Source organism: Ammospiza nelsoni, chromosome 34, assembly GCF_027579445.1.
Source record: "Ammospiza nelsoni isolate bAmmNel1 chromosome 34, bAmmNel1.pri, whole genome shotgun sequence".
NCBI classification, from domain to species: domain Eukaryota; kingdom Metazoa; phylum Chordata; class Aves; order Passeriformes; family Passerellidae; genus Ammospiza; species Ammospiza nelsoni.
The window spans coordinates 965977-977064 of record NC_080666.1 but is presented as its reverse complement, the minus strand read 5'-3'; the positions used below and the strand labels follow the sequence as shown (position 1 = coordinate 977064).

The 11088-nt window shown below is 46.8% G+C and overlaps 1 protein-coding gene across 1 annotated transcript; it reads left to right on the top strand.

Annotated features, from left to right (window-relative positions):
- Positions 1-1460: 1460 nt before the first annotated feature.
- Positions 1461-2333, top strand: LOC132085977 (olfactory receptor 14J1-like; the record flags this gene model as incomplete). Its single annotated transcript, XM_059491438.1, has 1 exon — positions 1461-2333. A coding segment is annotated over exon 1 (873 nt), but the record flags the coding sequence as incomplete, so codon positions are not given.
- Between the last annotated feature and the right edge of the window lie 8755 nt (positions 2334-11088).

The following is an 11088-nucleotide window of genomic DNA, read 5'->3' as shown; positions in this document are numbered from 1 at the left end:
AGCCCCCAGGGTCTCAGGACAAGTTGTCTCCTCATAGCCCTTGGTGGCACAGAGCCTGCTGTGCCCCAGGGCACCAAGACTTGGTTTCTCTTTGTCCCCACCTGTCATCACTGCCTCCAGTTCTCTGCTCTGCCTGGGGCCTGGGGACACTTTCTCTGTCCTGTTCCTCAGTGGGACCCATTAAATGTCCAAGAAATTTTGGAGTTGTATTCTGACTTGGAGTTCTGGAGAGGTTTCCTCAGCTCCCTCTCAGTGACTGATGTTCAGGGCCTGAGCACAAAGCCCCAGAGGCTCATTAAAGTCCTTGTGCTGTGTCTGTGCTGCTGAGCTGGGCTGGTCTCCTGGCACAGAGGCAGCTCCTGGTAAGCAAGAAGAGCTTCAAAAGCACATTTCTCTTGATGAGCAGCTCTTCTGGCAGCCCAGCAGGGCTGGGGCACTGCCTGCAGCCACCCTGGGCACAGCACAGAGGCACAGAGAGCTTCAATCAGTCAGGGCTGGGAAGGTGCTGAGAAGTGCCTGGGGCAGAATCAATGCCAGCCCTTGGCACAGGAACCTCTGGCTGCAGGACAATGCAGCTGCAGCTCCTGGAGTGATCTCCTGCAGCTGGAATATCCCAATGCCTACAGACTCTGTGAGTACATTCTCTGATTGTCTCTTGTGCAGAGCAGCCAGGGGTTCCCAGGGCTGTCCTGCAGATCAGGGTCCTGCAGCCCAGGGTGCTGTGCTGGGGCAGGGACTCTGCTGCCTGCCAGGGACAGCTCTCAGCCAGCCCTGGCAGCTGCTTCCAGCACTGGGGGACAAGATCTGGGTGGGAGGAGACAGCTGGTAAGGCTTGGAAGTGTTCTCCTTGTGGTGGTGAGGATGCTGCATTTTTCAGGTATGCTCCCAGCATGACATATACCTGCAGAACATTTCCAAGTGGATTATACAGGGAGCATAGCATGGTAGGGGCTGTAGAAAAGGGAAAATCCTGCTTTTATATTCTACTGCCCTGGGTTGCCGGGATGGGAAATTGCAGATATATTAATCTCACAGTTCAGGTTGAGAAAGATAAATAATATTTATCTCATATGTTAATAAACCAGGCAGTGACAGAAATACCGTAGGGCCCCTCAAAGGCAGCATCAGTGTCTCTTTCCTCTGATGGTGCCATCAGAGGATGCAGAGCCAGAGCTGCCCCTTGGCAGTGCCAGAGCTGCCCCTTGGCAGTGCCAGAGCTGGGAGGGGTCTGCAGGGCAGAGCTGAGCCCCCAGGGCTGGTCTGGGCTCTGGCAGCACTGGCAGGGCCCAGCCCTGGGCACAGGGAAGCAGCTGCTGGCAGAGACAGCTCCAGGCAGCAGAGCCCTGGGCAGGCAGAGGGGGGAAAGTGCCCCCAGGCTGTGCTGGGATATGTAAAGTCCTCTCCAAACCCAACTATTCCATTATTACTTTTTTACAGATCCCCATGCCAAGGCACAGTAAATGTCCAACAGCAGCTCCATCAGCCACTTCCTCCTGCTGGCATTGGCAGACAAGCGGCAGCTGCAGCTCCTGCACTTCTGCCTCTTGCTGGGCATCTCCCTCGCTGCCCTCCTGGCCAACGGCCTCATCATCAGCGCCGTAGCCTGCGGCCACCACCTGCACACGCCCATGTTCTTCTTCCTGCTCAACCTGGCCCTCGCTGACCTGGGCTCCATCTGCACCACTGTCCCCAAAGCCATGCACAATTCCCTCTGGGACACCAGCACCATCTCCTACTCAGGATGTGCTGCCCAAGTCTTTCTGATTTTCTTCTTCCTGTCAGCAGAGTATTTCCTCCTGACCATCACGTGCTACGACCGCTATGTGTCCATCTGCAAACCCCTGCACTACAGGACCCTCCTGGGCAGCAGAGCTTGTGCCCACATGGCAGCAGCTGCCTGGGCCAGTGCCTTTCTCAATGCTCTGCTGCACACAGCCAATACATTTTCCCTACCCCTGTGCCACGGCAATGCCTTGGGCCAGTTCTTCTGTGAAATCCCCCAGATCCTCACACTCTCCTGCTCCAAATCCTATCTCAGAGAATTTGGGCTCCTTGTGTTTTCCATCTGTTTAGCATTGTGTTGTTTTGTGTTCATTGTTTTTTCTTATGTGCAGATCTTCAGGACTGTGCTGAGGATCCCCTCTGAGCAGGGACGGCACAAAGCCTTTTCCACCTGCCTCCCTCACCTGGCCGTGCTCTCCCTGTTCCTCAGCACTAGTACATTTTATTATCTTAAGCCCCCCTCCATCTCCTCCCCATCCCTGGATCTGGCCCTGTCAATTCTGTACTCGGTGGTGCCTCCAGCCCTGAACCCCCTCATCTACAGCCTGAGGAACAGGAGCTCAAGGCTGCAGTGTGGAGACTGATGACTGGAGTGTTTCAGAAGCATTAAACTGCTGGCCAGTTTCTGCAAGTCACATGTAATACAAGTCATATTTTATACTTCTTGATGGTTTCATTTTGGTGGTTCTTTATCTATTTATTTTACTCTTTAAATCTTGTCCACTAATAAATATAATTATTTGCGCCATTTTTCATTTTGTTTCTCTCCACCTTCCCTGTGGCCACAGACTTTTTCAATAAGGGACCGCACTCTTTGTTGCTTTAAAGAAACTAAAGGATCTCCCAGCAGAGTTTTCTGCAGAGATGCCGTTCTGTTGTCTCCTCTGGAGCTGCAGCAGCAATGTCTGTGTGCTGAGCTGGGGCAGATCAGGCCTGGCCCAGCAGCTGTGCCCAGCAGCAGCAGCACTTGGTGTTGCCAGTGCTTGCTGCCCTGGCCCTGCCCAGCTGCCCTGGTGGCCCTGGGCTCTGCAAGGGCCCTGGGGCAGACAGGAAGGAGCAGCAGAGCTGGGGGCTGATCCATCCCCAGTGCGCTGTACAGTCCAGGGCAGCGTCCCAGAGCGTCCTGATGTAGCTGACAACAACATCCCCCCTCTGCAGCCCTGGCCTCTCCCTCAGCTCACACAGGTGCCCCATCCTTGCAGGCACACACACGGCAGCACTGGCTCAGCAGCCCCTGTTTGCATTGCACACAGCAGGGGGAGCACCCCAATGCTGTTGGTGTGGGGACATGAACCTGAGGGAGCACAAATGCCATCAGCCCCTGGGGCCAGCAAGGGCTGGGGGACACCAGGGAAACCACTCAGCTTTGTCCTGGCCTCTGCACTCAGCCAGAAAGTTGCCAATGCAGATGCTGTTGCTCAGAGCCAGGGCTGCCAGGCAGTGTCCTGGGGTGACGTTATGATGCTTGTATCCCCATTCATCTGTTCTGTAGAGATTAGTCCTGAATATATCCTGAGAATATGTTAAAAGTATCAAAAGTAGAACCATAGGAATGCAGAAGTAGGCGTAGGTGCTGATATGTAACTGACCAATCCTGAGCTCAACTTTTGCAATATGTATGAAGCTCATTATTAACTGTATTTAACCCGCCGTACTGATCAATAAAATTGGGCCTGTGATTATCAAATTGATGTCTGGGTCTCCTTCCGTCGACAAATGGTGGAGAATGCGGGCATAACCGAATCTCTGCCCTTTTTCTCGGATTAAAAGAAAAAGGGATTACGCCACGGTCGAGGAAGTTGGGTTTGGGTCCCCCTGCAGCCGGGACGGTGCCGGAATTTGAAGCACCCTTAAGGTTCACAACGGTGACTTAAGCCAATACGTGTCCGCCGGAGCCTGGAGAGCTGCAACAGCACGCGCTGATTAATAGGTATGGATAGGCAAGCAGCATATGATTTATTCGCCCCATATTTAGAGAGGCGAGAGATAAAAGGGATAGATTTTAAAAAGAAGTTACCAGGGTTATTAGCTTATGGCCATGCTAAGGGTATCTTTTCTAATCTGCATACAGTTCATGAGCTAGCAGAGTGGAAGAAGTTTGGGGAAATATTGTGGGATACAGTGTTGGACGATGATAAGTCAGCAAAGAAATTCGGGAAGTTATGGCGGGTGGTGTAACCTGCGTTACTTCAGCAGGTCTCTGAGAGAAAGGCAGCAGAAAGGGCAACAGAAGCTCATAAGAGGAATATAGGGTATGGTCGTGAAGATGATCCCCTGGCACCTTCTGTAACTAAGATACTTATGCCTAAGAGTCCCCAGCAAAGTGGTGTGGAGGATTTTTCTATAGGCGCAGTGGAACCGTCTGCACCTTTCCTGTCAGAGGGGGAGGGCGAGTCGGACGGTGGGGGTAAGAGCAAGCCAGCTTTGCCTCCGCCACCAGCTTCAGGCGGGTTGGATGGTGGGGGTGGGAGCAAGCCAGCTTCGCCTCCGCCCCCAGCCTTGCCTCCGCCGCTTCCCCTCAGTGAGCCGGCTCTGGTTACAGCTTCGGCGAGGGGGGGGGGGCCGCTTCCGCCACCCGAGCCGGCTCCAGCGGGGGGGTTGATTCCTCCCCGCAGGCCGGCTCCGCTTGAGCCGGCTCCGGTTTCACTGTCAGCTCCAGCGGGGGGGCCCCTGATTCCCCCGCGCGAGCCAGCCTCTGCTCCACTGCCTTCTCCGTGCGAAAACTCGGTGCCTGCACCGAAGCGCCAGCAGCATAGCACCCTTAAAGAGCCAGATCCCATCCCAGGGGCACACCGTGATCCATGGGGGGAGATGGCTAAACAGAGGAGGGAAGCTTGGGCTGTTTTGGCGAAAGAAGTAATGCAAATGGGGGATGGTGAAGCGGTGGAAATAGCTTCTAGTCTTGCATGTTCAGTCACATACACACCACACTATGATGCACAGGGGAACCTTACGCATAATATAGCAGAATATACTCCCTTAGATTGGAAGCTGTTAACTCAGCTACGTTCTACGGTTAGTCAGTTTGGAGTAAAAAGTGAACCTGTTAGGCAAATGTTAGATTATCTTTTTAATACTCAGGTTTTATGTCCTAATGATTTAAGAGGAATAGTTCGGTTGATATTCACTCAGCATCAGCAGTTATTGTTTAATGCACATGACCCATTACATGGAGTAACAGTAAAGGAGCTGATGGGCTTAGAGGCATTTTTACGTACAGAGGCACAGATGATAACGGGAGAAGATAAACTTAGGGAGTCTATGTGGTTAGTGCATGCTGCAATAGACATGGTTAAAGAGCCAGGAGGGTTACCGGCTTATATGGGCATTAAACAAGGTAGAGAAGAATCATTTGAGAATTTTATCGATAGAGCAGCTACTGCTATAGATCGGGCTGGCCTTGCAGGGCGCTATTGAAGTAGTGTGCTTTGCAAAATAGCAATCCAGCAACCCAAAGAGTGTTACCTACTTTAGGGGCAAATTGGGCTATTGAGGAAGCATTAGAGTGAATGGCATTAATGCCAACAGCTTCACAGGCATTTATAGCAGAAGCCTTAAAGGAATTAGGATTAGGGTTACAAAAGCAAGCATAGTCTACTCAGAGTCAGGTGTTAGCTGCTCTTGCTCCTCTCCGAAGAGGCTCACTGGCGGTCACGCAAGGAGGCTCGAGACCATTCATCAAGTGTTACCGATGCGGCAATGAGGGACAGACACAAGTAGCCGCCGTGACATCGGAGACACCAGCAGCTGCCATGACATCGCTGCTACCTCCTGTCTGCAACCCGCAACAACAGGGAGCCTTGGCTTGGACTTATCAGCAGCAGTAGACGTTACACTAAGGACGAACCGGCCTGAGAGGATACCCACTGGAGTAAAGGGCCCTCTTATATTAAATGAACAAACATGTGGAGCATTATTGCTGGTACGTTCCTCTACAACTATGTTGGGATTATTTGTTTTGCCTGGTGGTATCGATGCAGACTTTACTGGGGAAATACAAATCATGGCTTACACCCTTTATCCTCCGATTAAAATTACAAAAGGACAACGCATTGCACAATTGGTACCACTGTCACAAATGACATCAGGAATACAATCATTTACTGGACAAACACGGGATGAAAAAGGTTTTGGCTCTACTGGTGTTACACTTTTAACTGTGGATTTACAAAATAGACCAAAGCAAAAAGTTGAAATTACTTATGGGCATCAAAGCATAACTCTTTATGGATTATTGGATACAGGACAATTGGACATTAAGACTCAACATGATGCACAAAAGTTGCTGGGAGTCTTACAGTGGCTGAAGCCTATTGTGGGAATACCAAATCATTTACTAGAAGCCCTACGGCCTTTGTTAAGAGGCGTGGACCCTACTACTCCTGTACACCTGACAAAGGAGCATCATCTTGCTTTGCAGCAAATTAGTAACTGTGTACAGCAAGGGTATGTGTCTCGTCGACAACTCGACCACCCCATTGACCTTACTATCTGGAATAGCCCTTGCCACTTGCTTGGTGCTCTCTCTCAGCTGCAAAAGAAAACGGGGGAGATACGGGTGTTGGAATGGTTATCACCACCACTACAGCATAAGAAAACAATATCTTCAAAAATTGAACAATTGGCTGCATTAATCAAAAAGGGGCGTCTCAGAATTCTTGAAGTGGATGGTAGAGAACCTGCTACTATTAGATTGCCTATGGAAAAGGAAACCTTGGACTGGTACTTGATTAATTCAAAGAATTTACAAGAAGCATTATTGATGTCACCTGCTAAAGTAGAGACTAGTAAATTAGTGCCTAGAGTTTTGCAATGGATGACAGAATGGAACTGGATCACTCGACCTTTGAGAGAAGAAAACCCCTTAGAAGGAGCTATTACAGCTTTTACAGATGCAGGAAAGAAATCAAGGCGTGCTGCTGTTACCTGGCAAGAAAAAGGACAATGGAAGCATCAACTCCTCACAGCAGACCCTGCAGATAGCTTACAAACTTTGGAATTGTTAGCAGTAGTATGGGCAGTGTCCAACTTACAGGAGCCTTTAAATGTGGTCACAGACTCTATGTATGTTGCAGGAGTAGCCAAACGAATAGAGGAAGCAGCAATTAAGGAAGTGAATAATAAACGATTGTATGAGTTACTGATACAGTTAAGGAAGGCTTTACGAGAAAGAAATGCAACATATTCTGTGATTCATATTAGGAGTCATAAGTGGTCTGAAGGTTTAGGAGAAGGGAATGAACGTGCAGATAAATTGGTTACCCTACCCATTGATAATTCTTGTCCTATTGACAAGCACACATTGGCCAGAGAAGCACATAGTAGATATCATCAAAATGCAAGAGGTTTAGCAAAACACTTTGAGCTGAGTTTGTCAGAAGCCAAGGCCATTGTCAGAGCATGTCCAACATGTAGTTATCATAATGGTAGAATAGGTCTAGGCATCGGGGTTAATCCTCGAGGTTTAGAAATAAATGAGAAATGGCAAATGGATGTTACACACATAGCCAGATTTGGTAAAGTCAAGCATGTGCACGTCACCATAGATACATACAGCCATTACATATGGGCTACGGCTCAGGCAGGAGAGAAAGCTACACATGTTATCAGACACCTGTTAAGTTGTTTCGCTGTTATGGGAGTTCCACAGAGTATCAAAACCGATAATGGTCCAGCTTATGTAAGTGCTAGGGTCCAGAAATTTTTGAATCAGTGGTCTGTTAAGCATGTGACAGGTATTCCACACTCTCCTACTGGACAGGCAATAGTGGAAAGAGCAAACAGTACTCTTAAGCAGTATATTGAAAAACATCAAGATTTGGCAGATCCACAAGCATGTTTGGCTAAGGTTTTGTATGTGATTAACCATTTATGCATTTTTGGGGAAGATGATACGCCCCCTGCAATGAAACATCATCCGAGGTCAGGTCAGGAAAATACTAAGGAAACAGAGGTCTGGGTTAAGTATAAGAACCCGAGTACAGGATTATGGGAAAAACCTGCAAAAGTATTATATTGGGGTCGGGGGTATCTTTGTGTTTCCTCACCTACAGGACCTTTGTGGGTGCCTGCTAAGTGGATTAAACCTGTTTTTGATGCAGCCTCTGGTGGATCGCCTCACGGAGGAGGACAGGGAGCGACTGGGGAAGAAACTGCTTCTAGTCCTACAACCACTACTGTTACAATTGAAGGGGTACTCGGAAGCGGTGGACAGAGCACTGACACGTCACTATCGGACAGCCCAGGAGCTGATTGGTTTTATTGACTCATTATTAACTTTTCGTTTAACGAATCCAGCGAAACTACATTGCCTTGACTGTCACAATCCACATTGTGCTGCCTGGATAGCTCTACGTTGTGGGGGTTGTGAAAGAACTTTTTGGATAGAACAATCATTATTGTGGGATTTGTGGTGTAATACTTGTGAACATGAGCACACGTGGGGTAAAAGCTGGCAAGATGAATTAAGGAGACAAACAGGGCAAAATGCATATATAGCTTTAAATCTTTATGAGTCTCCTGAACAGAAAATTCTTGCTTATTATCGATGGGAACTACAATGTATTGTAAATAGAATTAAGGTTCAAAGTAAATCACATATAGTTTCTATAAGGTGTAGGAAATTAGTGCTTTTAACACAGCATTCAATTGTAGGACCCTTCAAAGGGGATCCTGATAGAGCATTAGATTGCTGCATTGACAAGTTGCAAAAATTGAGTTTGCAAGTGGCAGGACCAGTGAAATCAGGAGCAGCAAGATTAAAGACAGATAAGAAAAAGAAGGCAAAAAGGGAAGGGTCTCATTTGAATAAGGGTATCAGTGATTGCTAATTAATTTTCTATGATTAGAACAATTTTACAGTTGTGGGACCCTCGGGAAGATATAGTTGTTGAGGAGGATAACGAACAAGAACTACGATTACGAAATAAGATACGCCTTGTATTAAAGAAAGACCTTGAGCTGTTAGCCTTGTATAGTAAAAAGCCTGAAGAGGCTTTGCGATCACCACCATTGAATTGGTTGCTTTGGGTTGAAGAACCAGACTTTTATACTGGTCCTTACTTATATTCACTTCCTTGTTATGTTTGCAAAAAAGATAATGATAAATGCTATGCATGAGTAGCTTTGCATTGTGCAGATTGTAATCAAGTTTATTGGTATTCACAGAGGTCAGTAGATTATTTATGGTGTAACCCTTGTTCTAGAAAGTAAATTCAAAATTATTTCTGAGTTAGAGCTCTTGAACAAAGTAGTGGCCTGCCAAGACGGACAAGATTACAGCTCTTTGAGAGTGCAGAACAAGTGATTATAGCATATCTTAAGTGGAAGTTGCAAGAAAACCTTAGAATATTTGAAATTACTAAAGCCTCACGCATCATAGAAGCTCGCTGTAAAGCTGATTTGCCTTCAAACTTACCTCATGCTATACCTGTGAGCAAAGATGCTGATTTAGAATTAGATCAGTATATTCAAAAATTGACTCAGCCTTACAATAGACAATCTAACAAACCAGAGAAAAGACAGCGAAGAAAAGAAAAACAAAGCAAGCAGAAGGAAGAGAGGGAGAAGCAAAGCAAGCAGAAAGAAAAATGAAGTTTGTTCTTGTTATACTGCTCAATGCTGTAGCAAGTGAAGCAGTAAGAATAACACACTTTAGTCAACCAAGGGAAAATTTATGGGTAACACTTGCTAATCAAACTAACCAATCATCACTTTGTCTTAGTCTTGGAGGAGTCACTAACCCATTTCAAACATGCCTGGTGGGACTTCCGGTGTGGTCTCCTGGAGAATTTTGCAGTTTGATAAACAACCAAACCTTATGTATGTCTAACATGTCAAACATCACCTTGCCAGTACAACAAGGGTATACTGCAGGTCAGAGTGATGGCTATCGTCAATGCATTCTCCTCCTGAGGAATTAGATCTTTTCAGATGTACAAATGCCAGCGTATCTAACACTACAGCTAGTAAATAGTTTAGCTTCAGACTTTCAGGTGCTCAGAATTTAAACCAACCTAAAGAAACATGGGCCACCCTAGATTCATCCCTGAATGTGTGTGAATTCTCTCCACAGCATTACAGTCAATGTAACAGCACAAATATCACAGCACCAATGAAATTGCCCACAGGAATATTTTTGATTTGTGGAGACAGGGCGTGGAATGGTATACCAGCTAAACCACAGGGTGGACCCTGTTTTTTGGGAAAATTGTCACTGTTTCACCCTAATGTGTCCTTGCTAATGCAGCTGAGTCAAAATTCAAACAGGAAAAAACGTAGCATACATGACTTAGACTGCAGCAAGATAGGAGATCCACAGTTTTGGGGCACATTCAAACAGGTGGTGGTTTCAACTATCTTGCCAGGAGGATCTGCCAATAAAGCCATGAATTTAGCAAAACAATTAGGGTGCTGGGCAAAGGATGAGCTGAACAAGACATCACAAATTCTAGACATGCTAACTGCAGATGTGCAAAGTGTTAACCATGCTGTTTTGGAGAATAGAGCTGCTGTAGATTTTTTGCTCTTAGCACAAGGGCATGGATGTGAAGAGTTTGAGGGAATGTGTTGCATGAATCTGTCTGATCATTCAGTGTCCATTCACACTAAGATAAAAGAATTGCAACAGGGACTTCACAAACTTAAGGAAGAAGACGGTTTAGGAATTGACGAATGGCTTAAAGGCTTAGGACTTGGGCCGTGGCTGAGGAACCTTGTGATCTATGCTATAGGACTTCTGGGTGTAATCTTACTGTTTTTGCTTATTTTGCCTTGTATCTTTAACTGTATTCAAAACATGGTCAGCCGTACAATAGCAAAAACATGGCAAACTAATCTCCTTGCACAAGAAGAAAACGGGGGAAATGTGGAGAGATTTATTAATAATTGGTTAGCTGAGAAAGGCCACGCTGAAATAATGCCGCTGGTTAAGCTGAAGGAGAAAAGTCAGCAGTCAGCAAGCTAAAAGGAAAGGTCAGCAGTGACCTTGCTACAACATGAGGAAAGGGAGTAGAGATTAGTCCTGAATATATCCTGAGAATATGTGAAAAGTATCAAAAGTAGAACCATAGGAATGCAGAAGTAGGCGTAGGTGCTGATATGTAACTGACCAATCCTGAGCTCAACTTTTGCAATATGTATGAAGCTCATTATTAACTGTATTTAACCCGCCATACTGATCAATAAAATTGGGCCTGTGATGATCAAATTGATGTCTGGGTCTCCTTCCGTCGACACACCTCCAAAACTCCACAAATACCCAAGGGTTGCTTTCAGACAAAAGCTGCAAGGACAGACAGGTCTGGC